The 21,030-nt window shown below is 37.4% G+C and overlaps 1 protein-coding gene across 1 annotated transcript; it reads right to left on the reverse strand.

The window, feature by feature from the left end:
• Positions 1-1,550: 1,550 nt before the first annotated feature.
• On the reverse strand, positions 1,551-18,559 carry LOC107159597 (rho guanine nucleotide exchange factor 28-like). The gene is given in 7 exon segments (XM_048796262.1): positions 1,551-5,183; positions 5,865-7,477; positions 14,982-15,190; positions 16,236-16,327; positions 17,297-17,469; positions 18,069-18,176; positions 18,485-18,559. Coding segments are annotated over 6 exon segments (1,284 nt in total). The 3' UTR covers positions 1,551-5,183; positions 5,865-6,850.
• Positions 18,560-21,030: the final 2,471 nt, after the last annotated feature.

A 21,030-nucleotide genomic window follows, 5' to 3' on the forward strand; every position in this document is an offset into this window, starting at 1 on the left:
ATCACCTTGAGACTAAAGTCACACCATTCTAGAGAGGTCAAATATGTGGTCCAGAGGCCGTTTGTATGTGTGTGTATGTGTATGTGTGTGTGTGTTTCACTTTTAAGCTAAGGATGACCCAGAGCCAGGCCTAACTTCTAGAACTATTCTTTTCTTGTTGTTGTTAATATGTTTTTAACATAGTCTTGTCATTAAGCAAATTTTTAAAAACTAAATTCAAATCACTACCCTAATCAAATAAAAAAATTAATAATGCAGGTAAATTATAGTTCAACTTTGTGCATTAAAAAATCAGGCTTTTGTAACATTTAAAATAAGCCTTTTATCCCATTAAGGGCTGAATTGTGTCCGTTAAAAGTTCACATATTGAAGTATCTCTAAATATATTAGGGGACAGAGCCTTTAAGAGGAAAACGAGTTAAATGAGGTAATTAGCACAGGCCCTGATGCTATATGAGGGTGTAAGAAGACTGAATCAAGATACAGACAGGCACAAAGGGAAGGCCATGTGGAGACACAGGGAGAAGAGCTATCTACAAGCCAAGGGGAGAGGGGCTCAGAAAAAAAAAACAAAAAAAAAACAGCCCTCCCTGCACCACCTTGATCTTAGATTTCTAGTCTCCCCAACTGTGAGGGAATACATTTCTGTTGTTTAAGCCACGGGGTCTGAGGTAGTTTGTTATAGCAGCCCTAGAAAACTTATATAACTCCTTCCTCAAATGCACCTTTGTCCTCCAAGTTTATGATATCTAATGCCAATTTCAGTTTCATGGGAGATTGCCTGAAGGTCTTTGCAAAGCTTCTCTCCACACAGATTACATAAATAAGGTGCCAATATCTGAGTTATGGAATATTTTTTAAACACTGGAAATTACCATATTCTCATTTTTTGAAGACTGTTGCTTAAATACTAAGTATAGCATAGCTTTTCATTTAGAAATTTTCTATGTACAAAAAAAACTTGTTACTGAAAATTTAACACAGCTGTCTATTTTTTTTACAAAAACAACATTGCTAAGATGAATTAATCTGAAGATGATGCTTTAAATTTTTAAAACATTTTGCTGGGTACCAAAATCTAATATGTAGTAAAAGAACACCATTTGGAAATTCAAATTTAATAAAGTTACTTTTTTTCAGTACTACAGGATTACCATAAAATTTGAGTCTTGATTTAAATTTTATCATATGTATTACAGTATTATGTTTAACTGCCTCACAAAGAATTGTTTAGGTAACTTGAAAATATAGTATGGAGATACAGATAGAAATATAATTGAAGGAGAATACTATGAAGATTTTTGATTTCATAAAATGTTTTCTTTATTGATTAACAAAAAAGACAAATAATTTAAATTAACAGATGCATTAAATATGTTCTAGAATTTTCAAGTTAGAAGGAAAAAAGTCACAGCAGCATTTTTTTTTTCTTTTAGGGGTAATGCAGTTGAGAATCTCACAGGGCCAAATACATAGCAATCGCCCCACAGAGACTTCATTGCTTAATTTGTGTGTGTGTGTGTGTGTGTGTGTGTGTGTGTGTGTATGTATGGTTTTGGCTGGTGTCCCTCAGAAGAGGGCAGAAAAAGTTTTTAAACCAACCATCTCTTCTATTATGAAGAAAGTCAAATACGAATTTGGATTTAATATGCAAACATCCAAGAATTTTGTCCATGGAATAACTTCCAAAATTACAAAGTAAACTTGAAAGTGCCACCTTAAAAATATTTGCCAATAATATGGGATTATTATTAAACATTAGGAAACAAAGTATTCTTAAGAAAGGGTGCCTTATGAGGAAAGAGGGAAACTAAAGGATATTAATTACATCTAAAGATGCTCAAGCTCCATGTAAGAGTTGGCCACCGCAATCCAAAGCACTTAGAAATTGTTTCCAAATGGAAATATTAAAAACAAAGGGAGGGAAAGGAAATAAACAAAAATAAAAACCTGGCCCTTAATCATGAACATCCTGCCAGTCATTACAAAAGGATTTATTTTATATCTACTGCAACTTAAGTTGAAAGTACAACTCGACCCGGTTCTCTAGAAATTAATAATTTATAATGCAATCATTGAGAGCATGAGCCAGTCTTTCTGGGTTCAATTCCCATTTCTCCCATTTCCTAACGATGTGATCTAGGACAAGCTGCTTAACCATTATGCATCCTAGTTTCCCCTCTTAAATGGAGATAACCAGAATCATGTCAGTGGGTTGTCATATTAAAGGAAGTTTCTCCATATAAATCCTTAGTGAATGAAATAACGATGTGCCATATGGTTATTGGTGGTAGAGTAATTCAAACTAACCAAAATCAGAGCAGAGTGAGTATAAAGTGACTGGTGAGGCTGGATTGGGGAAAAAACAAAAACAAAAACAAAAAACAATAAAAAATGATGAAAATTCCAGACTAGGTGATTTCTAAACACATTCACAAATTTTGTTTACATACAATTTTTTGCATCAGCCTTTATGTTCCTGAATGTTCCTTAATGTTCCTGAAATTCACATCTGTTGATCTGAGCTGGGCTCATACACAGTATTGGACCAGACAATAAAGCAAACCATCTTTTAAGGTGTTGCCTGAAACAGCTGACCTTAGGGCCTATAGATGAAATAATAATCAGCACAGCTGATGGTTAAAGTAATGGTTAAATGACAAATTCACCAGCCCAGAACATTATGGGCAAATATTGTTGGCCAGCATACTGTGAACCACAGGGACTGGATTCTCAGTAGTGGTCTCTGTGACCACTCATCCAAAGATTCAGTAGTACAGTATGAAAGGCACTGGACACTCTGACTAGACCTTGACTCCAGCACACAGACTGTGCTCCTAACCACCCAACACACCAGGGGCCTGCCTCCACCAGCCCTTCCCCCTCCATCACTGACCCCACACCCCAGCTGAGACCCTGGCCAGCAGCTGATATTCTGCTACTTTCATTTATAGTACTGTGAAAGGTCTGGACCCATTTCAACAATGTTATCTGGCCCTGACTGCCCTCTTAAGAAAATATATCACATTTTCATTCCACTTCCCTATCACCTCCTATTCCCTGTTCTTCTGTCTCTTTGAGAAATTGTTTATCATGCAAATATAAATAGGGTTTTTTGACTAGTTGCAAAACTCTGGTGGTTAACAGTGCACATAGCATTTCTGATCCAATCTGTACTTATATACACCAGGATGTTCCTGAGAGATTTAGGCCAAAGTTGATTTCCCTCCCTGCTGTAAATGTGCTGAGTGTCCTTGGCCTATACTGGACATTCGATTTCTTCAGCATAAGTCCATTTTCTCAGCAATTGTCTTGGCCCTATCTAGCTCTTTACAGGCAGATAGAATAGCTTTGTGTATAGTCACTGTTTATTTCCTTGGTACATTTTCTATCTACTACAGGTATGCTGTAAAAAAAAATGTTTAAAAGCCTTCTACTTTGAAGCACAAGGCAATAGAAAAAGATGGCAGATACACAAAACAAGTAAAAGAGAAATACTTCTCTTAAACAAAAGCTGAATGTGGTTAAACTCAAACTGAGTTTTTGAATTATATCAAAGCCAGGATGCAAAACCACACTGGCAAAAACACATAAAGCCCTGTAAGTAGCAAGTTAATGAATCAGAAGAGCAAAGCAACATGTGCCTAGAAAAAAAGCACCCTGCAGTGTGGTCTCCACAGTATTAAACTGCAAGATAATACATTAAAGAAGTCCTATTATCTAAATTTTGCTTAACCTTTTTTATAGTCAAAACTATTAATCCAATGTATTGTTCTCTTTTATTTAAGGAACATTTGAAATGATACTTTTAAGAACTATTTCATTATCTCCTACATGCTGACGAGAAGTAAGAATATCACAGCAGTGGCTAAGTGGTATAAAAAATTATTCACTATTAAGAACAAGATTTTCTGCATCAGCAATAAATCAACTTGAAGGTAGTGTCAGAATTATGATTCCCTAATTGAAAGAAGCTCACCACCTTCAAATAATTTTGTTGCTGAAAAATCATCCTCCCAACTGACAAACTAATATATATTAGTCTCAGACACAAGTCCATGTCCAGTTCTAAAGATCTCTATACACTGCTTGTTTTATGTTTCTGAAACATTTTACTGTCAGTGATTTATTTCAGGTCCATGTGGCCAGCCATTTGTTTATTCTATTGCATACCATCTGTTTTTCAGTAGAGAGGTTTCAAGTTCTTCTCATTCCCTACCTCATATCCCACAGAAAACAATGTATGATAGACATAGATTTAAATCATTTGGATTCACGTTCAGTTGGAAACTCGAGCTGCCCTTCCTTTATATTTGGCAAATGCTTTAATGGGATTAGCAAATTGTGTTATTATGAGGTACTTATGGAGAGAGGACACCTTTTTTTACAATGACAAATAATGTTAACAGTTTCATTTTGGGTGTTTAATAGCAGTACAGAAGATTTCTCTAATGTTACAGGAAATTGCTGTGATAGACCATAAAGTCTTATTGCAAACACTGTTCATATCTTTTATTTCTGAGAGTCAACGGATATGTGTATCAGGATATAGCAGGGTCTACAGTGGGGAATAAAGAACAAATTGCTTCACTTTTAAGGGGACATGACCCTTTGGGCCCATGGGCCTAAAAACCACCTGGTTCTTATGTGTTCATCTCATTTCCTAAACCCTACATTCGTGGCTTTGTTTGTCTAGATGCTTCTGAGAGAAGGCCATCCCCAGACTTCCCCACAGAAAAGTGTGTGTACAGACTCCAGCTCGTCATCACCAATTGACTCCCATATTAGGGCTCACTTTGATTCAATCTACAGAAGAGCCAATCATTCAGAGAATACAATTTCTTGTTGAAACTACACAGGCGATGTGTAAGGTGTTAATTACCATATTTACAAGAATCCTTGCTACTTTCATGGAGAGGAGGTATCTGATGATAGGGCCCAACAGCTGTCCACAGTTCATGGTTGACGTCTGAAGGCTGAGAAACTTCCGTCTTGAGGTTTACTTGATTTTCACTAGTCCTCACCAAATCAGAATTAGCTATATTTGGGGGGTAAGTGGCATCCTCGTGGATGTCTGATGGACTCGGTTTACTGAAAGTGTTAAGTGACATTTGTACTAAAGCTTCATGGATGAGGAGTGAATTTTCATGACACAAACCCTCAGATCGATTAAATTCCATTACCTGTGTAAAGAAATACAGAAAAAGTACTATAATTTATCCAGCAACTTAAACAAATGTAGTATGTAGTAAAGTGTTTATTTCTACTAGAATCTCACAATCAAGACCTCAATAAGAGTGACATCAATAAGAATATCACCATTTACTCTTTCTTCTCATTCCATTTAAATGAGCTAGAACCAAAGCTTTCAATTCACTATGTACAATGTCTTTTATAACAAAGCTGAAGTGTCTTAGACTATTAAAGAGTTTCTACTTTATTTTAATCAAAGAGAGAACATTTTAATTTTTACTAAATAAAAATTGAAAACATATCCATATATACGTAAGGAATTTGCAATAAATGTAATTTAGCAAACTTGAAAGAAAAATCAGATGCAACACAGTTCTTTCTTATATACTCATTAGCTTTTACAACTTCATGCATCATCAATAAAAAGCATACATGCAACACATATAGCACAGAAAACTAAACTCCTGGGATAATGGAATTGCCAAGCCTTGTCAGAGAGGATGAAAAGAAAACACATAATCTGCTGAGAAAGATTTCATCCTACTCAGACACATCCCAGGTCATTAATTAGCATTGACGCAAGATAGAAAAGATAGGTAGAAAGGAAACAAAAGGGTGAGGAAAAGAAACTGTATCTTTAACTCCAGAGCCTATGGGAAAGCTCCTCTCACCTTTTATCCCCAGGCCAGTTTCTCCTCCACACCTGGAGCAAACTGAATCCAGCAAAGTAGAAAATGAATAATTACTGACAAATGTATGAATCCTAGAATTATTATAAATTCACTCATCTATGAAAATTGCCTCATTTTGATTAAGCTCAAGTGCATTATTAGCTTACACAACGTATTTTCAGACTAAACAAAGGGAGATGTAATATTTTTAGAAACCTATAATCTAGGATACATTCCCAATGTTACCTACCGATCAGATAGAGGAGACAACATGGAACTAAGGGCCTGAGAAAGGCCAGGCTCCCATAAATGGCCTCACAATCACCAGGCTGAGGCCATTCCCAATTACATTTCCATGCCCATCTGAGACCCCAAAGCTGCTTCTTACACTCAACAGCACTGCTCTGAAAACACATCTGCACTTTCACTTTCTTTTGGCTTTTGCTTTTCACTTTCTAAGGAAGCACTCCCTCTTTGCTAAAACCTGATTCATTCTTAAATTATTTTCTGTGATAGGTCAAGAGCCTGGAAAGTAGAGTAGAGGTATCATCTTTCTTTGGACAGATCTCTTTGAGTCCCATTATGGTGACAGTGCAAATCATGTTAACTATTATTAGTGATATGGATTTGGAATTTAATCTATCCAATTCACAAAGAGAGAATAAGCTTAGCATAACAGAATAGTGTTTTATTTGCATATAATATATATTCATACCTAACTGGTGCATGAATCATAGATAATAGAATATTCTTATTATATCCTATAAGAATAGATTATATAAACAGGGTCCTTAAAATACTGGAAAAATGGCATGCTCACAGTGAACATGCTTCTAAGGCAAACCTGCCCTCACCTCACTGGGTCAATCTGATTCTATGTTCCTTCCTCAGGGAAAGGTGTCTCTGAATACAATGATCCAATAGAACCTTGGTCTTTAAAATTTCCATGTTTTAAGTCAAGACACATGCATTGCTTCTGAAAGCTCCTAGCTTTTATTATATACTAATTTGAGACGCTTTTGTGAGCTCTTACACAACAATGAGTAACACCAGTGTGTGTATAGCATCCTGGGAGGACTGAGCTTGCCTTTGAAAGCTGCTTCGACACCCTGGAAGAGCCATACCTCCTTGCTTCCTGGTGGAAAGGCTGCTGGGAGTCTACTCTGCCGGCTGTGCTTCCTGGGACACTGCAGGCCCTGTTGGGTGCCCATGCTCTCTCTCTCTCTCTCCCTCTCCACCACCCTCTGGCCCTCACTCAGCCACTCCAGGTTTTGCTGGTACTCCTGGAGCTGATGGTCCAGCTCACTGCAGTTCTTCAGCAGAAGCTCCTCCTGTGTCTGGCACTCCCATTCCTGCGCCTGCAGCCAGCTCTCCTTGGCCTCTTGCTCCCGCTGCTGCTGGTCACACCTGCGGTGCCAACACTGCTGTTCCTGCTGGAACTGGTGTTGGAGCTTATGGATGTTAGCCAGCTCCTCACACTGCTTCTCCAGGTTGCGGGACTTTTCCTGGTCTTGGAAGGAGCCGCCTCACAAAGAGCGGCTGGGAGCCAGGCTCTCCTGCTGGAGAACCAGCTTGTGGATCTCAATGTGGCTATCCTGAATGGTCAAGGAGGCCTATAGGGCAGCAGAGGACAAATGAATAAACAAGCTTGTGTATTGTTTGCCTCTTGGGTTGGAAACATCCCTGAACACAAAATGTATAATCAAACTATTTCTTTTAATATTCTGTCCTTTTTCCAAATCACATGTAAAGACAGACTTTGGCATTTCAAATAGGTTTATCTTTAGTTCTTAATGACATTATCTGGGAAATTACAGAGAGAAGAAATCATGCACAGAATCAATATCATTTTTCCTTAGTGTCTGAGGGGATTGGTTCCAGGACTCCCTTAGTGTTTGCACATAACCTACACACATCCTCCTGCATACTTTGAATCATCTCTAGATGACTCATAATTCCTAATACAATGCCCACACATCACTTCATGTGCACAAAGCCAGTGTAATACTCAGCAAGATGCAAACTCAAGTTTTGCTTTTTGGAACTTTATGAATTTTTTTCCCTACATTTTCTATCCAATGTTGTTTGAATGAAAGGATGCATAAAATGTGGTTACAGAAGGTTCATTTTACTCAATCCCTTTTCTGGAAATGTCATTGATTGCCAGCTATTGGATAATATTTAAGTAAGTCTACTTAATAATAATATAGTACATAAACTCATAATCTACATTCTCATTCTAGACCTCATTCTCATTCTGAGTTCTCCCTATTAATAAATTAATAGTCACATTAATTTTAAAATCTATGTAAACCTAGTAATATCTTTTATTTGAATCCCAAACCAGAAATTACTTGAGTCACATAGGTTGCTTTCATAAAGACATAAAAATAAAAGTTAACTATTTGGAGAGATTTGATAAATATCTCTTTATAGCATAATGTTTAAGGATAGCAGTTAATGCTATTTTCAGGATATATGTAAGTGGCTGAATAGTCTGCTTACTGTTATGTCTTTGCATTTTCACAGGAAGGTCATGCATAAAACACTAAGCTGAAATTCATTTGTTTAATAGATTGCTAACAGGAGGCTGGAATGATTAAAATAGATACTCTAAATCCCAGAGGACTTACCAAACATATTTTAAAAAAACATTTTGAGTTATGGTATCTGCCTATGAAAAGTTTGGCAACATCACAGAAAATAATTGCCAAGATTTGGATAGATACCACTAAGCCAAAAAATTCTCTGTGAATGTCCTTGGAAGCTTTTCATTTTGAAAGTTCCCATTTAAAGTGCAAAGATGTACAGAAGGGGCAGATTGAAAATGGACACATACTGGGTATCTGGGTATGTGTGTATTTTGACTTATATGAGAAATCATTACTTTCTTAGGAATAAATTCACATTTTTCCTTTCTAAGAATTTTTTAAACAGTCCATATAACATATGCTGGGAAGATGGGGGTTTGAATATTATTAGTTCTTTGTTCAGCAGTTTTCTAAACTTTTGAAAGTTAGAGAACTAAAATATATTTTAAATGTGTACCCGTTTTAGAGTAAGACTCAAAAAGACATTAATGGGGCCTTTTGAAATGAAATTCATATTTTTAGATTTGAGAATTATTTTTAAAATTTCAGGCTCCCTTGAATATTTGGTTAATGACCTTTAAGAGCTGTTAGAGAACAATGATTATCATTGAGAATAGATGATATTTAAAATGCTCTTTAAATATGAAATAATTAGCACATAATAAACCACTCAGGACTCGCTGACCTGGCAGAACATGGGCAATGATAACTCTCAGGTAAGGATTACCATTAGAATAATTCAGCATGACTATGAAGACTTCTTTTGTCTACTTATCATTTGGGATAAGACTATTTTCTTCCCTTACACAGAGGTGGGATTCAAAGATTGGATATTCATTTCCCAAATTAAAGTTTGCACTTATTTTTAGGAGAGAACAGCACTTTTTTAGGAATCCACAATTCATTCTCTCTTCACTTATTTTGCCAGAATATCTGTGCCTTTTCCTTTTTTCACTCATTCTACCTATTTTCTGACCCTATTCTCAAATGATAAAATTTCATTTTCATCTCATTCAGACACGCTTATGTAAAAACGTTAAGCATGGATAAGAAATTCAGCTTCTAAAGAGATGACTGTACCATGAACGAAAATCTTTCAGAGACCATATCCTTATTTTTTTTTATTTTATTTATTTATTTATTTTATTATTAGTTGTTCAAAACATTACATAGCTCTTGGCATATCATATTTCATACATTTGATTCAAGTGGGTTATGAACTCCCATTTTCCCCCCGTATACAGATTGCAGAATCGGTAGGGAAAGGGAGAGAGAAGGGAAATTGCATGGAAATGGAAGGAGACCATATCTTTAGAGCAGCCAAAAAGTTTTAGCCTGGTTGAAAAAGTCTACTGTAGACTTTGGTGTTTCCCAAGTGGCTTCAACCTAATGCATTGAAAAAATGAGGTCATTTAGGTCACAGGGCATTTTGAAACTTGAATCCACTTGGGGCTGGCTGCATTCAGAGTTGAATAGAAGAGAGATGAACTTGTATTTTACCAGGTAACACAACCCAGGATGCTCAAGTTTTTTTATTCCTTAGTTGACATTTAAAAGAAAGCATATTTTTAAACATATTTGTTTTACATGATAAATTCATCTCTAAGAACACCTATTCCAGATCAGCATCTCTGATGTAAGGCACTAAAGGCAATTCCACAAACTGTGAATAAGGAACTTACTATCACCACTGTTAATTAACAGACTTTCAGAAGTTTCATCTGAAGCAATAAATCAAGAAAATGAAATTGATAGGACTATTAAAGAGCAGTTAAATAACTAATATTTTCAAATTTTTATTTTCTACCTGGGATATACTTTAAAGAATCAATGGGAAAACTATTAAAATAAAAAAGTTAATTGAGTATACCAGTTAAAAAATAAATACATAAATATCAATACCTTTACTTACAACCATTAGGGAAACATATATATAGTGCCTATATGAAGATATTCTAAATCTTTCTAACAGAAAATAAAATAAGAGATGACTGGCCCATGTTCTTAGACAAGAGGACTGGTTATGGCAGAAGTTCCAATTCTCTCCAATTTAATTCATAAATAAAATAAAATTTTGATTTTGTGGCCTTGGTAGGAAATAATTGACAGAGTGATTCAAAAGTTCTGGTAAAAGTATATGTAAATATATGGAAAAATAAGAGGAGACTAGCACTGTCATATATTCAAATGTAATCCAAAGTTTATTCATTAATCAATGTGATAATAATGAAGTCTTGATGTAATTGGGTTGAAGTATAAATAAGGACACAGCAAATGCAGTATGATTTAACATTTTTTGGTGACAAATTAGACTTAAACTTCTTTTAAGATTCAAAAGGTATACAAATATGAAATATGAATGAATAATAAACCAGGAAGGGTTAAGAAGTTTAGTCTCACTAGTAATCACAGAAATGCAAATTAAAATAATCAGATTCTTGACCCATTTTCAAATTGAAGAGAAAAAGACAGAAAGAAAGAGAAAGAAAAAGAAAATAGTTCTAGTAATTTATCCTGAAGAAACTGGATAAATTATGGCTACAGAGATCAGCATACAAGGATGTCCACATTTTGTGCTATTAATAGTACAAAAGTGTAGTTAATCAGTGATTGCATAAATTTCATAGACTTGAATATTACATATTCATTGAAAATCATGCTACTGCAGAATAGAGGATGGCACAGACAGGTGTTGCTAACATATATACACAAAACAATCCAGAATCTGGAGGGATGTGCACCAGATGATGGTGGTGATTCCTCTCCACAGACTCACAAGCCATTTCTTTTATCTATTTGTATTTCCAAATTTCTTCAAATCCTTTTTACTAGATAAACATTGATTTTATAGCATTACAATTTTTTAATCAGTAAATTAAGCAACTGGGTGCCCTGACCCTCTTTTATTGTGCATGACCTGAGGGATCCCTCAGCACTCTAATCCTCAATTCAAACATATTTTTATGCTTATTTTTCCTTATAAGACCTTTGAGAATAGGTCTTGTGGTCCTTTTGCTTTTGTGGACTTAACCCTCAGCACAGTGTCCAGCACAGACAGAGGGGGTATTCAAAAAATGTTAAGCAATGGGGAAAGGAAAAAAAAAAAAAAAGAGTGGATGGATTATTTAACTGCTCCTAAATGCTCCTAAGGCCACATGTGGAAGTGAAAAAGTTTAGGTGTGAATTTAAGTTTTCACCAGAAAATGTGAAGTCATGCTACACTCACCTAAGAGCTTCATTGTAAATGTAAAGCCAGAACATATTCATCATTATTTTCTAAAGATGTGAACTGTTTTATGGTTTCAGAGAAGAATGGTATAAAATGTAGTAGTGGTGTTGCCTCATGATTACAAAACCAGGTGAAGTTCAGCTCATCTGGCTGGCTTACTCTTAGGGGGTTGGTATTCTTCTGAGATCACTTACTACCTCTCAAGATATTCTAATTTCTAAAGTCTGGGAATCATCAAAGTGAATTGCATTAAGAGAAACATTCACAAGGTCAAAGATTAGCAGAAGGTCATTACCTGAAGGTTATATAAAAGACAGGTTAAATTCTGTATAGCTTGTACAATCTGAAAAATAAGATGGTATATATCAAATTCTTGAAAATCTTTCATTAGCTACAAATCAAAAAAGCATAGTCATATATTTAAAGCATACATAGCTTACCTCTGACTGTGAAGATTCTGAAAAACATCTATATTTCATCTACAACACATAAAAACATAAGAAAATGAATAGCCACTCTACCTTTTGAAAAAGCTGTTCTAAAATGCATGACCTGCATCCTCTCTAAACTCAGTTACCTCATCTATAGTGACTCTGAATCCTCCTAGGAAGAAAAACCTACAGGAACCCCCACTTGAAAGCAAGAGCCTCCCTCATGCAAACTTGGTGTTAGGGATGCATGGCAAGTTTTACCAAGCCAGGTCTTAAAACAAGGGAGGACTGAGAGGAAGCCTTGCAAGGGACACATATTTACTGCATGCAGACCGCACTATAAACTGAGCACTCTGTGCCCAGGTTGAAGTTGTCTCCTGAGTCACACTGACCCTTTACATCCTAGAGGCCAGATTTAGAAGACAGAGAACATTATATCAGGCCTCCAGCTCCCTGCCTCACTGGCTAAGATAGTCCCTGGTTGGGATAAGAAAACTGGTCTCCCCCAGAGCCTGCCTCAGTTAGACTTCATTGGGCCAGTGCAAAGACTATAAATGAGGTCACAGGAGACATCCGTTCCTTGAGAAGTGGGTCTATGCTTCATTCTTTGTCCTGCCCACAGCACACATTAACGGAACATGTGGATACTAAGGGTTTCCAGTTTCCGGAATTGAATTAAACTTTTGCTTATTCATCTATTGTCTATCTTTCAAATTGTACGTAAACCAGTGAGAAGCAGGACTTTGCATATTCAATATTATATCTGCAAACCTAAGAATGATGTCTGGCATGCAACAAACACTTGAATTTGATTGCACTCCACTCAATAAGTACTGATCACCCACTATCGACTCTATGCTTTATCCTATGGGAGATCATTTGACTCCCTGATCTCCAAGAGCCTATAGTTTCCAGTATGCTGCTTGTTTTCATCTGAGAAGATCTAATTTTAAGTGTAAAAAACAGTCAGCCATGGTAATGTTCTCAGGTAACTTTCAGCTTGTTGTTAAATGCAATCAGTTCAGGTTGATGATGAGCTAACCAGATCTTCTCTTCCCCCATATGGCAAATTAAAAATTTCATTACTGAGAAGACCCTCCAATAGAGAAAAGACAAAGTCTGAATAAAGGAGATGAGATTTAAAAAGCATTAGATCTGTGATCAACCCTATGGAAGATAACAAGGACTAAGTATCCCCATTCTTTAGTGAGTTTTGGAGTTTTTGCTTTTCTAATGCTTCTGTCCTTGCCCATCCAAATTTTATTATTTTTGTAGCAAGAAATCCAATGGTATAGAATTTTTATACTCTAAAAATTAAACACATAGAAATGAGTTGCCTTGTGCTACCCAAGAACTACCATTACTAGTGAGAAAGGAAATTGCACATTATCCTTTTAATGGAGTTGGTCTGCCACCTTGTGGTTCAAGAGCATAACTGCAATTGGTGGTTAACAGGATTTCTGCCATTGGGTTTTTGGAAGTGGGTGGTGGTGTTTTGTTTTTTTAATTCTTTCAGTAATATGTTTTAACCTTACCTTATTAAGTGAGATAATTGGAAACTATCCATTATACAATTTTTAAGAGTGTGATTTCAAGTGGTACCTCAGCTTAGTTCCTCAAAATGCCTTATTAAGTGCCAAATTTTCTAGATAGGTTAATACAAAGAGGAACCTGGACACTTAATCTCGATTATCCTCCTGTGACTAAATCATGAGTGGGAGCTGCTGCGATGGCTTTCCATTCAAGATTAAACTATCACTGACCAACTCTTCCTACCTCCCTCCCTCTTTCCTTCCTTCCTGATAACATGAAAACAGTTAAAAGCTACAAAACAGATTTAAAAGTGAAGTCTGTACTGAGAAGGATGAAAAGCAGAAACATTTTAAGACACATAAGTTAGAAAGTTTACAATCAGAAAACATAAAACATTCATATATATATATATATATATATATATATATATATATATATTTGTTTTGTCACATTCACTTGTCTTATAAAGTTTTAAAATTACAGTTGTCTTTCCTATGTTTTTTTTTTAAATCTTTGAACTTTTTCTCCTAGCCATATGTAATACATACATCACCTTACACTGATTAAAGCTAGACCCTTTGAGGCCCTTTCACACATAGTATTTCAATGAAACAATGTCTAATCAGGACGCTGATGAAAAAGATATTTACTTTGTGGTGCTGTTTTTTAAAATTCTTTATTTGATGTCATATTTTTAAGAGAGAGAGATAATTTTTTAATATTTATTTTTCAGTTTTCAGTGGACACAACATCTTTATTTTATGTGGTGCTGAGGATGGAACCCAGTGCCCAGCACATGCCAGACGAGTGCGTTACCACTTGAGACACATCCCCAGCCCTTGATGTCATATTTTATACCAAATACAAAATGCTACATTTACCACATATAGATGACATACACATTTATGTTCTTTCCTACACTGGCACATGCTGATACTTGATAATGGGCCTCATTCAGTGCAATATCTGCACTTTGCCCCTCTGATGCCACAGTCAGATGTCTCCCTTTAAACCACAAGTCAAGTGGTTTGTCACTTGGCCTTATCACTTCCTTCATGTCTGCTTTCATAGCATTATATCAAAGAGGCCTTCCCTGGCCACCCTATCTAAAATGGAACCATTCTAAGTCTGTCACTCTCTATCTCTTCTGCCTTGCTTATTTTTCTTTATAGCACTTGATGCAGCCTCCATGTTTATTTCTTTATATTTTGTTCTTCCTAAATTTAACTTCTTGGAGAGCAGGTATTCATGTCTTGTTCTACTATATCCTAGCACCAAGACGATGGTACACGACATATAGTAGGTACTCAATAAACATTTTTTTCATTTGTCAAAACAAATCTTTACAAAACAACCTTCCTTCTTTCTGTGCTGCTGCCAGTAAAGAGGCTGCCTGAGGAGGCTCTCCTGGATCAGGCTTAATAAGGAGGTGAGGTTCTAGATGGACATCCTCAAAGCCACTCAGCTCCCCCAGTTCAGCATAGATATGCAGCTTTTCCTCCAAATATGTGCAAATTTGCTGGTCTTGATTACTGAGTATTTCTGTGGAATAGAATTTACCATAGAAGTTTATCACTACCATGAATACAACAAATTATATACAAATTCAAGTTAGGAGATAAAGATGCTACTTAGTTAGTGAGTTGTGTGATCTAAAAGGTAAAGCTAATTCCATTGGGTATGACAGACCCAGGTTCAAATCTTGCTTCTTCTACTTAGTGACTGTGGCCCCCAGCAATTGACTTATCAACACTCTCAGCTTCCTCTGCACTTCATTCCCCTATTTCCAGAAAACCCTGCAAAGTTCTTCTTTGTTTATGCAGGCTGTTTCCTATTAAGACTAGACACCCTGCTCAGGAATAAAAATTGAGGCAGCCCTGTCCAGAATGAGCGAATGCCCACAGGGGAAAACAACACAAATAGACATACAAATAAACACAAATAGACTGAAACTCCTAAGTCCTCAGCCAGTCATGGTCAAAACCAAGCATGCTGGCTTATTTCTTTGTTTCTAAACACCCAATTTCTGTGACCACCCTTGCATGCATCCTTCTCTCCTGATTTCACTATGTTACAAAATTCTTAAACCTAAGAAACCTTAACCAAAATCTAATCCAGGAGTTCTCAGCCCTCTGTGCTCCTCAAGATTACCTGGGGGAGTTTAAAAATACTCAGGTCTACTCTGCACACCTCACTGATTCTGAGTCAGTTGGTTGAGGATGAGCAATCTCCTCAAGTGAGCTAATCTTACTTTACAGATTTGCATTTGATGGCCAGACCTATTGGGTTCCTTGTGCAGTCATAAAACTACAATATGACAGTGTTGGACCTAAAATTAAACCATCAGGAAGCAGTTCCAACATTCATCAGTACCACACTGCCCAGTTACTGTTTCATGCATGCATTTCTGTGTGTTTTAATCATTAAGGTAAAAGAAGGAGCTTGGCTAGTATCAGGATGTCTTCCTGGAAGATGGTCAGTGCAAGCCTCAGAAACACACAGTTAACCTTCCATTCATGACACCAGGGCTTTCCCAATACCCAACTAGCACACCATGACCAGGGAGCCAGAAGGGCCCACACCATACCTTGACATTGCTGAATTCTGGCCACTCTGGCTTCAGCTTTCCACTTCTCTTCATCGGATTCACTTGTTCTTCCCCCTTCTTCTTCTGGGCAACTTTAAGACACAATAGTCAAGGAACACAACTGAAACTAAATCCAAGTATGTGTAGGATCATTAGGAAAACATGGAAACTTGGTAATAAAATTAATTTATAAAAGCAAAAAAAAAATCAGCATAAAGAGAATTAGTGATGCTCCCTGGCCAAGAGCTTGGTTTTCTTGAGAGAAAAGGACTGTGAAAAATATAACATGATTCTCAAAGTCAGCAGTGTAGGATGATTCAAATATTCCAACACACACACACACACACACACACACACACACACACCCAACACCCATGTTTGGTACAAATAAGATAATATTTTTTTATTTTTTACAACATTTGGGTGTTTTAACAGGTGAGAGTAAAAGCATTGGGGGGTGGAATTAGGGAGCCATACTGAGTGGATACAGTGGAGATAGAGAAATTTTACATAATAGTAAAATCCAACTAATCAAATTACCATTAAGAGTGATGTCTTGCACCCACATTTATACAAACTGTCCTTGAGTACCCAAGAGAAATAGATTGATTTAGAACCTTTAGTTCCACTAATCTAAAAACATTTATTGAATGATTCCTCAATACAAGGCACCCAGAGGTATGCATGACATGTCCCTGCCCTCAAGGAGCTTCCAATCTGATGAAATAAGCACATATATATGTACATACATGTAAAAGATAAGATCCACAAGCACCAGATAAATGCCTTAGAGAGCAAATGCTAAGTCTTCATGAATCAGGTGAGGACAGAAGCTGTACCACAGTGCACAGGCAGAGGGAAGGGGAGGGCACTGCATGCAAAGAGGAGTGTGGACTACAGACCTGCAGGTGATGCGCTGTCACTATCACAGGCAGGTGCAGGGGCAGGGAGGAGACCATTCTGGCTGAAGCAGCATTTTCATGCAGGGGAGACACGGTTTTAATATATTTTCCCAATTGAACAAGCACATTCCATGGACCAAAGACAGAAGGCAATGTTACCTTTCTACTGCCTGTTGGATCCACCTCATCCAGTTATTCCGTTCCTCCTTGGAATTGGTGTGATTTTCATACATCTCGGGACCAGTTGATGAAGCACTGATTAGAAACATTCCTCTCTCCTCATTAGCAACTTCTCTAGCAGTAAGCTTCTGAAGGGAAATAACGGATGGCTTCTAATCCCTACATAAAATAGGATGTGCAGATGAACCCGTGTCGATTCTAAGGGTCACGCTGAACACATGAGCCATGGAAACACAGGACTAGGGAAACCTTTATTTCACTTCCCACTTTTCAAAAGAGCTGAAGAAGTCGATAAGATCTCTAAGGGAGAGGGTATGGAGAAGAAAGAATAGAAAGAAAAGGTTTAGGGGAATGTTTGTGGTTAACAATTAGTGGTTTAAAAAGTCAACTTTTTAAAAAGACAGAGAAAAGTCAGAGAACTCATTTAAAAAATATCAAAATGCTGTGGTCAGGGACGAGGGATTTTTCTATGAGGACATGAGAAAGGAAATAGTCTCTAAAACATGACAGATGGAGAAGGATGATGGACCTGAAGAGTCCCTTGAATTTGGCAATTAATAGCAATATAGTTTCAGTGATTATTTAATGGGCACAAATCCCCAGATATCAACAACATTGACTATAAAAAAAAAGGTAAGAAAGAGAAGGCCAGACCTTACATTCCCCAGATGTCACCAGCCTCTTCTGCTATTGTCCTGTACAACCCAGCAACAGAACTGCTACAGCTCTATCTGTAGGTATCTCTCCTCACCAGCCAGATAAGCCGATTAGTGGACAGTGTGTCTAATTCATCTTTTTGCGCCAGGCACACTGTCTTGCACAGAGCAGGCACACAACAAATAGATTTAACATGATTCCACTGGAGAGAAATAGGAGGAAAGCCTAAAATGTGAAGCCACACTGTGATTCAGCCACCTGTTCTATGGACATTCACTGTAGTCCTTAGATGCCTCACGTGCAGTTCTGGTGACCCAAAGATGAAGACAACCTTGATTGACACTGACTTGGACCAGGAGCTGAAATAACGGCCAAAAGAATGCCTGCCGCTGAGCAGTGTGGGGGTAAAAATGAAAACTTGGCTTTGGTTTGTGGCTCTCGACACTGTTTACAGAGCTGGCTGCAGTATGTGGTTTACTTTCTCCCCCATGGACTGAGTGACACCTTTACCCAAAACATGCTGCTCTGTGCACTGCTGCTGGCTCCTTGGCACTGGCTTGTCTGCCCTCCTGACTCTGCAGTCATCACTGCCAGATCCGGAGTTCTGTGCCAGGGGGGACCTGGAGTACCTCCTCCATGTTTTTTAAAGTAGCATGAAAATATAAGATGGGACAGACAGACAATTGGTCTACCTGGTTCTGTGCTTGGCCTCTGAAAATGGAAGCAAAAGCAATTTTTTGGCAAGCCTTCTTCAATATGGCCTTCTGTAATGAGGAAAGGTCTTCTGAGCAATGTTGTTCTATTACAGCCCTATTACCTGAAGTATCATCTGCCTCCCTTGATTCAATGTACTGTTTCAACTTTCTCAGATTACAAGGTTGATGGTGTCTATATGTAAAAATTCAGAGTGGGTTTAAATTGCTTAAGACATAAGCAAGAGTGAAATCACTTGAGTCAGAGTTATTGGGGGAGGGGCACTGGCAGAGTAAGGTTTTGTTTTGTTTTGTTTTTATTTTTTTGTTTTTGGTGTCAGGTATTGAACCCAAGGGCATTTAACCACTGAGCTACATCTCTAGCACTTTTTATTTTTTATTTTGAGACAGGGTCTCACTAAGTTGCTTAGAGCTTCGCTAAATTGCTGAGTCTGGCTTTGAACCTACGATCGATCCTCCTGCCTCAGCCTCCCAAGCCACTGGGATTACAGGTGCCACCTCACCTGGCATGATAAGATCTTTAAAAAGTGAAGAATAGATAAAGGGATATAAAGTCTCACTCATTAAATAACCTTTAGGCCAGAAGATACCATACCGAGGCAAGCCCATCACTACTCATAGTAATTATGTGAACCACTAAGCTGCAAACAAGAACTCAAATTCCCAGGATAAAAGGCAACATGGCTTCTCTGGAGACAGATATTAAACACTGGTAATGCAAAGATGTTTATTTGTGCCATAGCATTTAAAAACCATTTCTTACAAAATAAGTTGCTAACATTTAAAAACGGAGAGATTCTACCATTGAAAAAAAAAACCTCTAGGATTCTGTGTGCTTGGTAAAACAGAAGATTGGCAATACTAGGTACATATTCTCATTTAAAAACACTGACTATGGCTGAGTATTGGCTCTGCTAAGCTGGAATGTGTATCACTAGTTGACGACAGTCTCCATCATTCTCTGCTGCCTCCGACACACTGACTCCTTGATGCTGAACTGGGATTCACTCACTTCCATTCCTGCCCAATCCTTATGGACATATGAAGCTGAAGACCAATGATGCAGGGAAAGACAAAAAGGAGCTGCTCCCTTTAGTTCTGTTGTTATATCATATCCACTTTGCACTGATTCTGAACTTATCTATACATTTTGTAGGTTTGGTTCCCACTCATTCCCAGCTGAGTCCTCTTTAAAAACAAACAAACAAACAAACAAAACCATCTGGTAAGGACACTACTCTATCTTCTTACTACTTTCAGATACTTAGCTTCTGGCTGTTTCCCAGTTCATCATGTCTTCTATAACATGCAGCAGGATAAACATCTTAGTACTAATGAAGGTTTTTCTAAAGGGCACAAGGAATGAAGAATCTCTCTTTTTGATCTGAGAGTGAGAATAATTTTCTGAAACATTAGGATGGGAACTAGGAAATGAGGGTATCTGTGTACCCCTAGCTAATGCTTCAATTCTCCAAGATGTTCACTAAAAGAGATTGATGGCGCACGGACAGATATAAGAGATGTCAGACAGATGTAACTAAAAGGTCTATGAGCAAACAGCAGGGTGCACTTGACACTAAGGATAAAATCCTGCTTTCTCTTTTACTCCCTGGTATCACCCTTATGATATGAATGCAGAAACAATATTAGCAACATTTTACTATTGTTCATGGCCAAACACATTTTACCAAAAACTAAGTAGTGGCTGCCTTCATTCTGATATTTGACTAACTGCATTCCAAACTGCCTGTTTAAAGTTAAGTGTGGTCTATGGGTGGTCTATGCAGATCATGTGAGATAAGAGGCCCAGATCCATATCTCAAGTCATACTGTAAGTTGAGCATCATGGCTTGACCTGCATCCATATGCTATATTGCCTAGAAAACAAGATGATCGTCTTCATACTGTATCTAATTCTTGATTAATCTGCCAGTCATTTGGCTTGAAATACCACCCAAGAAGCAGGATTTGCTTCTCTTTCTGGCCTTCAGTTTTGAAGAAATCTCAGTTTCTATAAAGATATGCTGAGATTTTCCTTCTTCCAGCCTGGTTTTCACCATCCCATGGATTAATCAAAACTGTTCCCTTCACTTGCCATTTTTTTTCTCCATATTCCTTCAGAATATCCCAGATACCAGAGAGGCAGCTGGAAAAATCAGCAAGTTTTCATGAAAGTTGCAATAGTTACAATGCAAATGCATCAGGGACATGGGGCTTGTTGAAGGCTTCTTGTCATCCTCTGCTTTAGCTCTGTGAAAAACATTTCACCTTTGAACAACTCAGCATGGCTGAGCAGAATGAAGAAGCCTCTCTAGCCAACTGACACATACCAGCAAACACTGC

Source organism: Marmota marmota, unplaced genomic scaffold (genome assembly GCF_001458135.2).
Source record: "Marmota marmota marmota unplaced genomic scaffold, marMar, whole genome shotgun sequence".
Lineage (NCBI taxonomy): Eukaryota > Metazoa > Chordata > Mammalia > Rodentia > Sciuridae > Marmota > Marmota marmota.